Source organism: Diadema antillarum, unplaced genomic scaffold, assembly GCF_040938485.1.
Source record: "Diadema antillarum isolate AM-2024a unplaced genomic scaffold, OU_Dant_1.0 seq00000687_RagTag, whole genome shotgun sequence".
Lineage (NCBI taxonomy): Eukaryota > Metazoa > Echinodermata > Echinoidea > Diadematoida > Diadematidae > Diadema > Diadema antillarum.
The window spans coordinates 990,590-1,008,059 of record NW_027271592.1 but is presented as its reverse complement, the minus strand read 5'-3'; the positions used below and the strand labels follow the sequence as shown (position 1 = coordinate 1,008,059).

Genomic DNA, 17,470 nt, shown 5'->3' with positions numbered 1-17,470 from the left:
TAAAATATAGTGACTGTAAACAAGAAAATGATGATAATATAGTGACTGTAAAGTAAGATATTTTCGTGGCATTAAAATTTCACGATTTGGAGCCGACAGCTTTTTTTTTCGAGGCAAGAAATTTTAAAGAATTGTCACTGGTATTCAACACATAAAGTATAGACAAAAACTTTCATATTGTGCATTTTGATTTCGTGAATCTTGGCTCATCTGAAATTCAGGAAATTAAAGTGCACATGGACATTCCTCATTTTACAGTAGTTATTTTGCACTAGATCCCTCCCCCCCCCCCCAAAAAAAAAAAGTAGTTTTGTAGTACTTGAAAAAATTGATGATAGAAGTATTACATAACTTTACAGCAGATACTTAACTATGCACTGGCCATGCTATTTCTCTCAGTACTAGCTGAACTGCTGGTGTGTTCCCACTTTTTAAATCGTCAAAGTGTCTCAAATAAAATCCAATTATGAAATCACAACAAATGGCACAAAACGATTATTTTCCTTTTACCTGGTTGCCTCGCAGAAAAATCTGGATGATGTTCAGGGCAAGTTCCGTCGATTCCTGAAGCCGGCCGACTTTGAGCCCAAGATGGCCCACGTGAAGGAGATTCTGGACTCAGTCATGGACGGCATCGGGGTCCTGGACCTACGCAATGGTGAACCAGAGGTCATCCAGACACAGCTAGATGCATGCATGGTAGGTCCACATTATAGCCACATCCTGAAAAACTGCAGAAATAGAAAGTCATGGGGTTCAGATTGGCATAGGATCTCTCTATTCAAAAATATATTTGTTAATTGTTTTGTGAAATCATGAAATCATTAATCAAATCTCATGAAAAAAAAAGGTACAAGTATTCAAAGGATTTAAAAGCAGGAGGCACAGTAGAATGGCATTGGGGCTCTACTACCACTGCTGGTAGTCACTTGATACTGCAACATGAATGTGCTGGCCTTGAACAGTTTATGTGGAACATATTTTATTCGATTTTTGTCAATATATATGTGTGTTACTTACCCCATTGAGACTCTATTTGTAAAATTCATCAAAACAAAACCTACTGCAAAAATTTTGGCATTAATGGTACATTATTGCAAGTCAGGTTTACCTAACTTTTTGGCCACAATACTTGCCACATCAGTGAATGAATCTTGTTGCTTGATAGTGCATTTGTATGCAACTGTACTCTCAATGTCCAGGGCTTTTACAAGACAATGAGTGAGGTGAAACCGGAGGTGGAGTACGTCATCAAGACCGGCCGCGCCCTGGTGGAGAGGGAGAAGGGCGAGGCCCAGCTCCAGCTAACTGAGCGACTCAACCAACTCAAGAAGCAGTACAATGACCTGGGGGCAAAGGTCACGGATGGAAAGGTCAGTCAGAGCCTTCTGATTGTACACAGCACAACCACATTTGCACAGTTAACACACAAACCAAACAGATGTCCACACACAAACACACACACACACACACATTGCTTCACTATTAACATAATTATCTCACAGACAGGCATAGATTGTAGAGTTAGGCAAATTGCTGGTATGAAATTGTGAGCTATTGACATCTCTGAACACTCTGCCTAACTCTAGGATGTACTTGAGCTTATTTCTTGTGAGGTAGCCCATACAGTGCCGACCGCGGGAAACGTCACGAAAACCCCTAGGGCAAATGCGGGAAGCCCTTTCGTCCGGGCGTACTAGGTAATACGCGGGCGTTTGGACGCGTACAGACGAGGGAAGTCGCCCGCACTTTCACGCTCGTCTAAACACCCGCATTTGCCCGAGCGCTCCAGCGCGGAATTAATGATATGATATTGAAAATCAAACTCTCCCGTCAACCATCGGCTACATGAAGGAAATTAGCTGAAATCGATCCGCGAAAATCTTTTGAAAAGTATCAGTAATTTGCCGGATGTTTGCTTTTACGTTCGAAAGTAAAATAATAACCATAACATTCAGCTCCCGAATATGCTAAAGCAAATGTCGAATGATCCCTTTGACGTTTGGAAATGAATAACAATAATACTCCGTACGATGATTAAATAAATGTCGGATGTTTGCTTTTACTTTCGGAAGTAAATAGCAATAACATTCATCTCCGGAAGATGCTAAAATAAATGTCGGATCTTTGCTTTGACGTTCGGAAATGAATAACAATAATACTAGTATTCAACTCTGTACGATGATAAAAATAAATGCCGGATGTTTGCTTTTACGTTCAAAAGTAAATAACAATAACATTCAGCTCCGGAAGATGCTAAAATAAATGTCGGATCTTTGCTTTGACGTTCGGAAATGAATAACAATAATATTCAACTCTGTACGATGATAAAAATAAATGCCGGATGTTTGCTTTTACGTTCAAAAGTAAATAACAATAACATTCAGCTCCGGAAGATGCTAAAATAAATGTCGGATCTTTGCTTTGACGTTCGGAAATGAATAACAATAATATTCAACTCTGTACGATGATAAAAATAAATGCCGGATGTTTGCTTTTACGTTCAAAAGTAAATAACAATAACATTCAGCTCCGGAAGATGCGAAAATAAATGTCGAATGATCCCTTTGATGTTCGGAAATTAATAACACTAATATTCAACTCCGTATGATGATTAAACAGATGTCGGGTGTTTGCTTTTACTTTCGAAAGTAAATAGCAATAACATTTGGCTCCGGAAGATGCCCAGAAAATGGCAGATGATTGCTTTTTACGTTTGGAGGTGAATAGCAGTAACAGTCTGCTCCATATAATAAAATAAATGTCGGATATTTGCTATTACATTTCGAAATGAAGAACAGTAACATTCAGCTGCGTTTGATGGTAAAGTAAATGTCTGATGTCTGCCTTGACGTTCAAAATGAAAAAACAGTAACATTCGGCTCCGTACGATGCTAAAATGATTGTCGGATGTTTGCTTTTAAATTTGGAAATGAATAACGGTAATGTTCTGCTCCGAACGATGCTAAAATAAATAACAGATTGTTGCTTTTACATTTGGAACTGATTAACGGTATCAATCGGCTCAGTTAGATGCTAAAATAAATAGCGGATGTTTGCTTTCACGTTTGGAAATGAAAAAGGATAACATTCAGCTCCGTAAGATGCTAAAATGAATGTCGGTTGTTTGCTTTAACATTTGAAAATGATTAACGGTAACATTCGGCTCCGTAAGGTGTCAAAATACTAGTAAATGTTGGATGATTGCTTTTGCGATCAGAAATGAATAACGGTAACTTTAGCCTCTTTACAATGCTAAAACAAATGTCGGATAAATCAGATAATTTTGCTTAACATTCGACGTCGTGCGATACCAAGTTGATTGCATAAACCTTCGACACTTCGTTGCTGCTCAATTTTATTTGATCTCGACATTATGGACGCTATACCTATTTGATTTAATTGTCCTTATTTTATCAACTTTCGACATCAGCCGCTACTTTATAGTTTTCTCGATCACTAACGTCGGACGGTATGACCTAATCAACTTTGGACATTGGTCGCTATTTAATAATTTCATCAACCTTACACATCGGTAGCTATTATTCCGATGTTCGTTATTCCGAAGGCTCTCTAGTCCGAAGATTCGAAATTCAGAAGGTATATTGTTCCGTTAATTTCATTTTCGGATTCATGAATCTTCAGAATAACGAACCTTCGGAATAACGCCACAAACGTTCGAATTAACGAACCTGTAGGTTTAGGGAATTTGTGTGTTTCGAATTTGACGACCCTTCGGAATTACGAACCTTCGGAATATTACGAACAGCACCCATCCGATTATCAACCTTCGACATCGATCGCTGCTTACTGATTTTATCAACCTTCGACGTCGACCGTAAATAACGTATTTGATTGACACTTTCGACGTCGATCGCTGCACATTAGATTGGCAAACCGTCGAAGTGTCGATCGCTGCCTATTTATTTACTGGTTCCCCAATTTCTGACTTAGTTACTGATTTAATCTACCTTCAACATCGGTCGGTCATTATATTGTAAGTGGCCACTTATTGTCTCGAGCTTGATATTTCCCAATGGCGTCCACGTCTACACACACACACACATAAAAAGAAAGAAAAAGATCCGAGTCTTAAAGGTCTAACGAGGCGTGAAAGTCCTTGTGTGATGCTTTTAATTGTGTCATTCACAATAGTGTCACGGTCCCTAAGATGGATGAAAGAGGCGCAGATCTTAAGAAGCCACTTGAGTTGAAGTTTAACACCGTCTGTCTATTCTTAAAGTACACGATTTGTAGGGGGAAAAAAAGACAAAGAGAGGGAGAAAACAAAGAAAACGTAGGAGAGAGAGAAGGGTATGGCGAAACCACCAGAGTGGCATTATGTAATCAACAAAGCTGCGTTTAACTTCACTCGAGTCCCCGAGAAGTGGTACTACACGTGCATGCATAATGTTTATCTTGGATACATGTACTGTAGGTACCCTTCTCTCCTTTCATGATAAATTGTTTATACGTATCACATATGTCAATGCATGTTTACGTCGCAATTTGTCCAATCGGGGTTTTCCCTCTTTAAGGAGTGCTTGCTTTCCAAGAAACAAAAAGAAGGATGAAATTAATGATTATGAGCAAAACTGAATGCATTTAAGCAGTGGAATCGCGCTACATCAATAGCACTCCAAAATCTTCGAGTGATCCCGGAGGTCACTCCGAGTGAAAATGAACATTTTCACTCAAAATTCACTCCAATTTCACTCTAAATTGACTCCGTTTTAAATGTATCCACCCCTTCAAGTGTGAATGTTTTCATTTTTTTTTAGAGAAAGAGAGAGAGAGAGAGAGAGAGTAGGCCTACTGTGCATTGGAATACGAATCTCTGCTGTGCAGCGATATTATGATCGCTATAAAAAACGATCAGTTCGATGAGCAAAGCACGTGCTTGCCCTGCCAGCAGTGAGTGCGCCATGTGGTTCCAACATACTCATCTTGTGTGCCCAGCGTGTTTTTATCACAGAACTCTTGTGTGTAGAGTTCTGTCGTTTTTACGTTATGGTCAATTCATGACGTGTGAGTGCTTCGACTTGACGCCTGTGAGATTGACAGGTGCCGTTTACGAGAATAAAAACTGTCAGTAGTGACTATCAATCCCAAAATCAGTTGCTATATAATAATCAGACTAATTACTTAAATGTAGAGTTACATGTAGTTACATGTATTTCGAATGACAATGCGCACATCCCCTTTATCATCACACTTTTGATACGGCGGACAGAAGGCCGTTTAATTTCATTCAATGATTCGATACAATCATAGCTTTTAAAAGGTCCAATTAAACAAATTGGATATGAAATCACGGTTACAGCTCGTTATTCCGAAGGTTCGTTAGTAAGGTTCTTTAGTCCGAAGGTTTGTTAATCCGAAACTGAAATAAGGTTCGTTATTCCGAAGGTTCGTTAATCCGAAAATGAAACAAAGCTCGACTTACTTCGAAGGTTCGTTACGGACCCTATATCATTTCGGATCCTATATCATTTCGGATCAACGAACCTTCGAGATAACGAACCCTATTTCATTTTCGGATTAACGAACCTTCGGAATGACGAACCCTATGTCATTTTTGGATTAACGAACCTTCGAAATAACGCCGCAAATGTTCGAATTAACGAACCTTTTTTCGTTTTCGGATTAACGAACCTCTATGGTTTAGGGAATTTATGTGTTTCGGATAAACGAACCTTCGGAATAACGAACCTTCGGAATAACGAACAGCACCCGAAATCACAACGTCTTTATCTTGTTAAGATATAAGACAAAAAAAAAGGTCCCTCAGTTCATGAACTTGCAATGTTTCTTTATTGCGTGTGTTTCTAGCTTGTATTTGGCACTCACGGAATGAATGCGCGTACAGTATATGGTAGGCTACATACTCGTGCTCTTGTTGTTGCTGAACATTTCCCCTTCACAGTGATTGTGTGGCATGATCGTTCAGTATGTTCAGATGGTGTTAGTGCGTTGATTAAAATGTTACCACAATAGATGCACGTGTGCTATAACAACGATCTGAGGTCTTTGCTACGCGCTGCTTTCTTGTTTACAAACATTGAATCTTGGTGAACTTAATTCACTATCGTCCCCATGCTAACATGCAAAAGAAGAAAACGCTTTTGTTCTTGTTTATGTGTACCATGCAGTGAACAGAAGGTAGACCTGTAAACTGTGCCGCTAGGCCCTAGCTGTAGTTTGCACTTTGACGGATTGTCACTGCTCGTCTACTATTCGAAGCGAAATGAAAATCAAACTAGAGATCTCGTGCTGTATACTTTCTCGTACTGTGTACTATATACCATATTTAAAATGCAATTTGTGGTAGTACTTGTCAACGCTGTGTTTTTGGCTCAAACTTTTCTCTCTCAAACTTACTTGGTTACGCAGGGGCGGATCCAGGGAGGACCGCAACCGGCGCCCGCCCCCCCCCCCCTTTATTTTTGTTGTTGTTGTTGTTGAAACAAAAGAAATGTAAAAAAAAAAAAAAATGGGGGAGGGGTGCGTGCGCCCCCCTTTAATTTTGTAAACGCGCCCCCACTTTACGGAATTCCTGGATCCGCCCCTGTTACGGGATAATACCTATCAGAATTGTGATTTTGGTGCAAGCTGCATGTCAGTATTGATTTTGAGACACTTCTATGGTCCGTCAGCACCTGATTCTCTTTATGTGACGATGTGCACGTGAAAAGCATTCAAACTTTCCCATGTTTTTGCTCTTGCGTTAAAGGCGTATTAATTCACCACGTACATGAAACAAAACCCCCATAGTTCTGAAATGTGAGTTATAGGGATAGAAACAACCGCTAGAAAAAAAAATTGAATCCGTATGATCGAAAATACAGTACACTATGTGAACGGTTACAGTTTGCTATTCCGAAGGTTCGTTAATCCGAAAATATGAGGTTTGTAACTTGTTATTCCAAAGGTTCATTTATCAAAAAATGAAATAAGGTTCGTTATGCCGAAGGTTCGTTAATCCGAAAATGAAACAAAGGTCCTAATTCCGAAGGTTCTTTACAATCTATAAGAGAAATACTGATATCTCCTTATATTCTAGGCTTTATTACAAAAAATTATGTAGGATGCTTTGCACAACGGACCTATTATGCATCACATGTGATATCTAAAACATCTTTTAAATCACTGCTCCCAAAGGTAAACATATGACCTTTGTGTGTATGTGTGTGCGTGTGTGTGGGGGGGGGGGGAATAGTTTCCTCCTTCTTCTTCTTTTTTGTTAGAGTTTATCTTAGTTGATCTTGATACAGTGTACCTCTTTCGGTGCGCCCTTTCTCTTGTTATGTCACTTCATCTGTTTCTACATTTTGAAGCAAAGTAATTTGTTCAAGCATTGTGTATATATGTCCTCGTAACCGTAATGTGTCATTTTGCTGCGATGAGTTGGTTCTAGTAGGCCCTATTATCGCTGTGAGATGTAATTTTTGTAATAACGTGTTGAGAATAACAGATTTTGTTTCTGAACGAAAGGAAAATGACGGAATTGTTTTGATAACCAATGTGGATGACGTGTTGAGAATTCTGATTCCTGTTTCTGAACGAAAGGAAAATGACGGAATTATTATTTTGATAACCAATGTGGATGACTACCTTCTATAAGTGATTTTGGTGTGAAAAGAGAGTTTGCTCAAAGAAACGCTTCTCATGAATGGTCAACGAAACAAAATACATCATACAATGCAACGTGACTCGCGTGCATTTAGCAAACGAAATGTCTAGACCTTTAAGTTCAAGTAAAATGCATAAAACACAGAATAAGAAAGCAGACAAACTAACAAATATGGAATTAATGACCGCAGGCGTAACGTAGGAAAACCTGACACCTATGCTTGAAGAAATTCCCACAAAAGCAGAGCGCAAGATAAAAGAATACATGTGCGTAGTCCATACAGGTCGTGATGCGCTCGGTCGAAATGCGTATGTCGCAGTAAACGAAATTTTAGGCATGTCTACACATGTATATATAAATACTTGAATTCTACATACATTGTATAGTTTTATCTTTACAATAATATATAAAACAACCCCTTTCCGCATCCCTAGAAGTCATAAAAGAAAAAAAAAAAAAGAAAATCGCCCTTAAAGTTCAGGTTATGTTCAAGCTCACAACCCGTTCCCCCCCCCCCCCCCCCCCCATGATGCAACAGTCCTGCTTAGCGACGGCGTTAACGCTTCATCGCACACACATAAATGGCGACAGCTTGGGTGTGTGAGAAAATTCATTCTTAAATGGATGCACCCCCATGGCACTCAGGATTATCACTGACCCTCCTATGCCTTTGTCTATCCACCCTCCTGCTTTAATCCCCCTCCCTTCACCTGTTGGCCTCCTTGCCCATGACCTCCCATCCTCTCCTTTTGTTTTCTTTGTTCCGTGTCCCTAGCCTGTCCCTGACTGTTCGTGTTGTGTGAACTTCTTTATAATGTGATTGCTTTCCCTGCCTGATTATCATTTTGCCTCTGACGAAGCTTCTTCTGGAATCAAAAGCTCAGGCCCCTTTAGAGTATAGACTCCATTTTACTCCTTTGGCACGCCACTGATATTCGATAAGCAGTTTTCAGCATTTTTGTGTTTGTTTGTTTTGTTTTTTGTTTTGTTTTGTTTTGTTTTGTTTTTGCTACAGATAATTAGCCAATCACAAGACAGATATAATTCGATTCTAACCAATACCAAAATACGGTTGCCTGAATGTAAACTTTGGTGTGTTTGTGTTGTGTGTCGGCTGCAGTGTAGTTTGAAACAACAGAAACAGAAAAAAAGAAAGAGGCACGCAATGTGTGCTATATACGAAAAGCCTCATTTACCGAGAAAGTTGATCGCTTCCATTCTCCTCCCATGGCATGTTGTTGTCAATGGAAGCTAAAGAGAATGCTTTTAGCAAGTATACCAGTACCTAAAGAGGACCTGAGGAACCCGTTGTTTTGAATGCTGTGCTCGGTACGAGTTCAAAACGCAGTCGAAGTTATCAGAATGCCATTATAATAGAACTGATAGCTCTATAGAAAACTTGTTTAGGTCAGTAAAGGTTGCTGTAATGCAATCTTTGTGGAATTTGACTCATTACATCTGAGCATTTTGAAAAACGTGTAGAGTACTTTCGTTTTTGCATATAAATGTTAAGAAATAGTTTGAACTATGAAAATAAAAAAAGTATGGTTACTTCAACGATGTTGAATAGTTCGATTAGCTGTGATGCATAAAGTGAATTCATGAATTCATCTGACTAATCCTTACCGATTGATGATCACTTCTATAAGCCAACAGTTAAGCTGAACTGCTTTGGAGTGATAAGACAGGTAAACGATGAAAACTTGGTACATGTTTGTATGCTATTATAATTATTATAAAATCCTGTAGCCAGAACTGATTTTACGATCATCTTTAACCTTTCAGAAAGTTCCAGTTTTCAACTTAAATAGTAGCGATAGCTTGTAAGAGTTAATTAGCATCCCTCTGACTATTTTTGGTCAATATGCATACTCTTAACCCTATTCTAACTGGGTGGGGGGGGGGGGGGTCAAATGGGTCAAATTGACCCCCCCCCCCACGTTTTGCCGCGTCGTTTCACAACTTTTTTCATTGAAGTCTTCCGCATATTTTGAGACCAAAATTTGCGACGTCTGAGTACACCGTTCTGAAGTTACGTAATGTTATGCAAATGCATGTCAACCGGGAAAACAGCTCAAATTCATGATATCGTGTGCAAATTGAATGTAAATTGTGTTTTTGGGGTTAAATTGATATAAATTATAGTATTTCATCTTTGAACCATTGAAATTAATCAATTCTATATAGTGTAGATAAGCCTGAAAAAGTGCCTGCAACAAATTTTGAAAAACAACAGAAAACACAAGGTCGAACAATCAATAAAATACATAAGAAATTAACAAAACAATAAAAAACAAAAGAAATTGGTTTTGACTGTGCTTTATTTTTAAATGAAAATTGGTTTATATGTCTTGAGGAATTTTGACACAAAAATTTAGCAATACTTCAGTCTTTTTTATGGAGTTATAGGTGAAAATATGATTTCATGCACAACTTTGCATAATCAATTTATTAAAAATAGAAAGGCAATATTTTTCTATTGTATGACCATGTAATCTTGTAGTTGACATCCAGCTCTATCTTCAGGAAAAAATTTCGCAGCGATCGCGCGATCGGTGGCCGAGATCTGAAGGGGGGGGGGGGGGGGGGGTCACCCCCAGTAAAAACTCCTCCCAGTTAGAATAGGGTTAAGCCAGCTGGACAGCGCGATCAATGGGCGCGATTATCACCACGCGTGGTTAACCTAAACAATGCTCGGCCGGCTTGTTCGGTTTCAGTGTTGTTTATTTCCCCCTTTTAAAAAACGAATGTTCCTTAGTCCAGCCATTGTTTTCGCTTCCTGCTCAAGACATTGAACAGTTCAGCAAAGCTGAAGTTTAGATCACTAAACGGCGACATGAACTCATGATGATAATAGGACTTAGATCACAGCCGAAAGTGCGCTCCTTCATTACTCTAGAATGAGAAAGAATACCCTGTCTGTGTTCAAAGTTGGGTTACGGACGATGAAAAAAAAAAAAAGGTTTGAATCATGAATTGTCGGATGACGTCGGCAGATTGATGATATAAATATTAGCGTATCATGGGAAAGATTAAGTAATGATGAGCCCAATGATATCGCAGGGCTCCAAACTAATTTTTATTTTTGACCACCAAAATCATTGATTTCTTTTTTTTTTTTGGTGGCCAAAAAAATCAAGAAAAACATAGGAAAAACTAAATCGGTCCTACTAAAAACAATTATTAAGCATTACTGACGTGACAGGTACCCATGTCTAAAATAAATGAATACAAAAGTAGATCATCTCAATCACCATTATTCTGAATTCTAAGATTTAGCAAATAGGCTTATAGATAATTATAAAAGTTGATGCCTATGCTATTAGGTGGTCATAGCTTACTTTTGGGATGAGAAAGTGGGAGCATTTCCAGATTGTTTGTTTTAGCATTGTAAAGAGCCGAAAGTTACCGCTATTCATTTCTGATTGTAAAAGCAATCATCCAACATTTACTATATTATGTTAGAACCTTACGGAGCCGAATATTACCGTTAATCATTTTCAAATACACTGTATAAAAGCAAACAACCGACATTCATTTTAGCATCTTATGGAGCTGAATGTTACCCTTATTGATTTCCGAATGTGAAGCAAACATCCTCTATTTATTTAAGCATCATACTGAGCCTATGTATACCATTAATCATTTTCAAATGTGAAAGCAGTAATCTGTTATTTATGTTAGCATTGTACCAGAGCTGCCAACCGTTCCGAAAAAGTCGTATACGAAAAATCGAAGGGAATACGACAATATGAAAACGTCCTTAGAAAGTACGAATTCACAGTGGGGCAAAATAATGGGTAAAAATATAGCAAACGCACGTCGCATGTGCCATGTTATCTGTATTCAGCTGGGATATCGATGCAACGCGTACGCACCGTATGTGGAAAGCGCTGAATAGAAAAATGTGCGCACACGCATATCGCTGCTTGCGTACTGTGTACACCGAACAGAACTTCGCGCGCGTGAATCCCTGTCGCCTACGGACCCTGGATGTTTACATGGATCGCCGTGGTATCCCAATTAGCCAGCTGCCACTACAGTACCGTATGAGGCGGGGTGAAAGCGTCCCGTTGTGCAATGTCTGCTTCTTTTTCTCTTCTTTTCATCCTCTTGTCCCTTGCCTCCCAAGTACGAAATGATTTTTAGAGTGTTGTCTGGTTTTTTTTATAACGCTATTGCATCATTTTCTGCGAGGAAGTTGTAGAGGTGAGTTTCTGTTCGTGTATTGATGACTGATGTGCACTGCCCTCTGCAGTATATGTGCAGGTGAAAAGCGTTCGAACTTTCTTTCCAGAGTATCGTGGAAACTCGATTATTTCTAGGCCTATTAAAGGAGATCTCATATAACAGAATACTTATAACAAACTATTTTCCCGTCAAAATGAATCAATTTCCTTTGTTTTGTATCGTTTATTGACTTGATCCCATAGGATCTCGTCGCAATACCGAGTTTTATATGTGTGTTTATTTTCGCGTAGCTTTCGGTGCTGCAAAACTTTTGCTAGGGCCTAAGCTTACTACTAAACTTCGTTTTATTTCCGTCGTTTCTCACACCTCGTTTAGTACGATTTCTTACATTTTATATCACTTTATCTGTTCCCTTTATACTTTGAAGTATTTAAACGTAATTCTCTTAGTGTCTCGCACTGTTATTTTCGTAACGGCGATTTCTCCGCTTCGCTGCAATCGAAGCGACGGAGTTTGATCCCAGTCGCTTCGATGTGCTATTTGCTGTCTTTTCTAAATGTTTGTGTTGTTGGGAGGTGTTGATACTTTGTATTTATTATTGAGTTTCCTAGGTATTTATCTCGAGGGATTATGCGTGTTTCTTAATGTTGATCATAGGAAAAGGCTAAAATGATCTTGAGTGATGTCTGATAGTGATGATAACTATGCTGGTGACTGGTGTAAAAAGACTGCTTCCTGTGAATGCTCAGCGTACGTGACGTTTGTTTTATTTCCCTTTCCCTCTAGTCTTCTTTCCCCCTTACTCTTCTTTCCCCTCTCAAGAATGATTAAAAAAAAGAAATTACGTACACCTCACAACAAAACGAACCATGTGCTATAACAAATTTCGTAAAGTTAAATCTAAATGTTCAATATCAGCAAAGAATAAGGCGAAAACACGAATGACAATAAATAAAAGCGAAGAGATTGTGTATGCAGTCTCTTCGGCTCGAAGAAACTTGACACCCCACCCCTCTCCCTTGTGGAAATTTCCACAAAAGCAGGTGCCACACCCAGGTGCGTGCCAGACGAAAGAATGCGCGCATTGGAATAAACAGCGTGTAAGTATCCTGGAAATATCGATCGAAGAACCAGCTCATTTATAGTTGAATTAAAGGAAAAATTCCAAAGATATCATTGTTCTATGTCTATAGCCTTTCTTTTGGCGCATAGTAGGGAACATCGAAGAGTCGATTATAGTGTACTTGATCGAATATCTAATGTTCCCTGAACAATAACAAAAGGATTGATTATTTAGTCAATTAAAAATGCAATCACAGAAATACATGAAAGGTCTCGTATGCCCAGACAAATTCACTACGAGAAGGTCCAATGAGATGCAGTCATCACCTGGTTAGACAGCAAAATACAACGTGTAATGACAATTAATTTCAGTTCACGCGCATCAAAACTGCTTATTACTTTTCAAAGTTTTGGCTATCAACATTCGTTCGTGGGTGTATTTTGTTTGTTTGTTTGTTTGCTTTGTGTGTTTTTCCCTCGTGAAAGACGTAATGATTTCTTCATATCGAACGTAAATTGCATGTTTACCGTAAACAAGCCATTCAGCTCAGCTCAGCTATGGCGCATTCGATCCATCGAACTTGCAGTAACCTCTTATAGGCAGGAGCACATGGCGCATTCATTTAAACTTGAAAATGAAGCCACGTGTTTGCACCACATCGGCGCTTCCACACACAGCGCGGCATTTTGCGATCATCGTTATAGCAGACTTTCCGATTCCAGTCAGGGGAAAAGGAATTGGAATACTTCGAAAAATACTGATGTTTAAAATCCAATAAAATGAAAAAAGCCTGAAAACAACGCATGATTATGTTTTGATAGTACATAATTGGAAACACAGAACAGAGTTTTGCATCCGCTCACACAGAAGCTCTCTTGAGAAGATCAAGCATTCCCCGTCCCCTGCTAGAAAATGGAAGCTTCCATAATCAGCCCAGAAAGATTTTGGAGGTACAAACTTGCACTTGTACACATTGCGAGAAAGCAATCAATCAACGCTGAACATTGCGTAGTTTAGAATCTTTATCGTGCTGGTGACCAGCTGGATGCTTCGGCATGTGTCATAACGTTATGTTTAGAGCCTGTAGGCCTCATAGCAAAAAGAGGGAGATTGAAAAAAAATACGAATTCTGGTGGAAAATACGAATTTTGGAGCTGCTGAGTACTAATTTGTGCTTCGAAAGGTTGGCAGCTCTGTCGTATACGGAGCAGAATTGAACAGTTAGTCATTTCCAAATATAAAAGCAAACATCCGACATCTATTTTATCATCGTACGGAGCCGAATGTCACTGTTGTCCACTTGCGAAAGTGAAATGAGTCATCTGACAATTATTTCATCATATCGTACGGGGCCGAATTTTGAACGTCAAGGCAGACATCAGACAGTTTTGTGTGTGTGTGTGTGTTTTGTTTTGTTTTTGTTTTGTTTTTTACCATCAAACGCAGCCAAATGTTACTATTCATTTCGAAATGTAATACATATGTAGCAAATATCCGACATTTATTTTAGCATAGTACGGAACAGAATGTAACTGCTATTCACTTCCAAACGTAAAAGCAATCATGTGACATTAATCATTTTGGCATCTTCCGGAGCCGAATGTTATTGCTATTTATTTGCGAAAGTACATAGCAATATAAATTATAAGCAAGCATCCGACATTTATTTAAACATCGTACGGAGTTGAATATTATTATCATTCATTTCCGAAAGTCGAAGGGAGCTGATTGTTATTGTTATATTTCGAACGTAAAACCGAATATCAGACATTTATTTTATCATCGTATATACGGAGTTATTTTGGTTATTCATTTCCGAACGTCACAACAAACATGCGTTATTTATTTTAGCATCTTCCGGAGCTGAATGTTATTGCTATTTACTCTTGAACATAAAAGCAAACATCAGACATTTATGTTATCATGTACAGGGAGTTGAATATCATTGTGTTCATTTCCGAACCATCGAACGCAGCTGAATGTATACTGTTATTCATTTCGAAATTTAAAAGCGAACATCCGACAGTTATTTTAGCATCGTATGGAGCAGAACATTACTGCTATTCACTTCCGAACGCAAAATCGTATATACGGAGTTGAATATTTTTGTTATTAATTTCCGAACGTCACAGCAAACATTCGACATTTATTTTAGCATCTTCCGGAGCTGAATGTTATTGCCATTTACTCTTGAACATAAAGGCAAACATCAGACATTTATGTTATCATCGTATACACGGAGTTGAATATCATTGTGTTCATTTCCGAACCATCGAACGCAGGTGAATGTTACTGTTATTCATTTCGAAATTTAAAAGCGAACATCCGACAGTTATTTTAGCATCGTATGGAGCAGAATATTACTGCTATTCACTTCCGAACGTAAAAGCAATCATCTGACATCTATTTTGTCATCTTCCGGAGCCGAATGCTATTGCTATTTACTTTCGAAAGTACAGGCAATCATCCGTCATTCATTTTATTATCGTGAGAAGTTGAATATTTTTGTTATTTATTTCCGAACGTCAAAGGGATCATTCGACATTTACTTTAGCATCTTCGGGAGCTGAATGTTATTGCTATTTACTTCCGAACGTAAAAGCAAACATCAGATATACATTGTATATTTTATAAACGTATATACGGAGTTGAATGTCATTGTTATTCATTTCCGAACATCAAAGCAATCATTGAACATTAATTTTACCACCGAACGCACCTGAATGTTACTGTTATTCATTTCGAAATCTAAAAGCAAACATCCTACAGTTATTTTAGCATCGTATGGAGCAGAATATTACTGCTATTCACTTCCGAACGTAAAAGCAATCATCTGACATTTATGTTAGCATTTTCCGAAGCCGAATGTTATTGCTATTTATTTTCGAAAGTAAAAGCAAATATCCGTCTTCTATTTTATCATCGTACGGAGTTGAATATTTTTGTTATTCATTTCCGAACGTCAAAGGGATCATTCGACATATAGCCTACTCAAGCATCTTCCGGAGCTGAATGTTATTGCTATTTACTTTCGAACGTAAGAGCAAACATCCGGCATTTATCTTATCGTCTTACGGAGTTGAATATTATCATTCACTTCCGAACGCCAAAGCAAACATTCGGTATTTATTCCAGTATCATACGGAGTCAAATGTCACCGTGATTCATTTCTAAAATCAAAAGTAAACATGCGACATTCATTTTTGCGTCTTACGGAGCCGACTGTTACCGCTGTTCATTTTCAAAAGTAAAGGCAAACATCCGACTTTTTTTGTAGCCCGATTGGGCCACCGAATTTTCAGCAATGAAATTTTGGTGGCGCAGGTCGTTAAAAGTCGTGAATAGCGAGATGATCGTAACCGATGTCGATATGTTCTAATAATTATTGATACTTGAGTGATGAACGCATGTGCACAACTTCCGCAGGTGTACTTCTTTAGAAAGTAGCGAACAATCAAGGCAGTGGACATCAGAGTGTGATTAAATCGAAAAGAAGCCCCTGAAATCGGAATTTGATGAAAATGGGCAAAGTCGGAACTCCATGAAATGTATTTTGATTGAGCGGTCAAAATAAAGCTTAACGGGAATGTGCCCTTGAATACCCTCGTCCACCCTCGTCCACCCTCGTCCACCCTCGTCCAACCCGCGTCAGTCGAGACGCAAATTCCCGAGGATGGATTATCCGTGCGGGCGGATGGACTCGTCCACTGAACGCGTATACCCGCGGGTACCCGCGGGGATACGCGTCAGTGGCCTCGTCCAGATCTCGGAAAAGCGTGACGTTTCCCGCGGTCGGCACTGTAACTCAAATCTTTTCTGATGATGATAATCACTGGCAACATAACAGCTTCAGTCAAAGATTTGACAAAATAAAAACTGCTCCCATTTTCCTCTTTAAATGCTCAGTGTATTACTTTTGTATCTTTTGTGCAACAATCAGCAAGGTTTGTTTGAGGATTTGTTGTTGTTGTTGTTGTTGCCATAGAGGGTGGCTTCCTCCAAATTATGCATAGTTATGCAATGATAATTTGTAAAGGTGCTTGTGCAGTTTGGAGATGTTCATGGTTCTCACAAGCTGTAAAACAACTTTAGAGCAGTTAGTCCTGTGCCATCCTGTGTACTCTTTATGTTGATATATTAGCTACAGTGAAGCCACGAAACTCCATTTGAAACCATCATTCCATCACTTACTGACATGTTTACAGCATGTAGTTAGTAAATTTGTAGGCCAATGTGCATTGTAGACTGTTATAATGAGATTAATGAAGAAGCCATTTATGACATCCAGGACCTTTTGCTTGAATTTGTCTCATGGTTGCACATGATAGCGACATATTGTTGTTGTTTTTTGCACACTGAATATACCATGTCAGACACTACTTAGTGTGAAATTTAGCTCTATTTGACACCTCATGGACACACACACACACACACACACACACACACACACACACACACACACACACACACACACACTGGTTTTGTTTGCTGTGCTGTTCAGTTTACTGTTTGTGTGTACTCTTTAATCCACACTTTCATTACCATGTAAGGAAGTAACATAACATAACTTTGTGTAAGAATTT

General features: G+C 38.8%; 1 protein-coding gene across 1 annotated transcript in view; it reads left to right on the top strand.

Annotated features, from left to right (window-relative positions):
* The window catches only part of LOC139737247 (dystrophin-like), a 466,340-nt gene that overhangs the window by 193,682 nt on the left and 255,188 nt on the right, over positions 1 to 17,470 (top strand). Inside the window, exons 30-31 of the mRNA XM_071647923.1 lie at positions 526 to 699; positions 1,203 to 1,373. Of these exons, the coding sequence (XP_071504024.1) occupies positions 526 to 699; positions 1,203 to 1,373 (345 nt within the window). The remainder of the gene's footprint in view (positions 1 to 525; positions 700 to 1,202; positions 1,374 to 17,470) is intronic.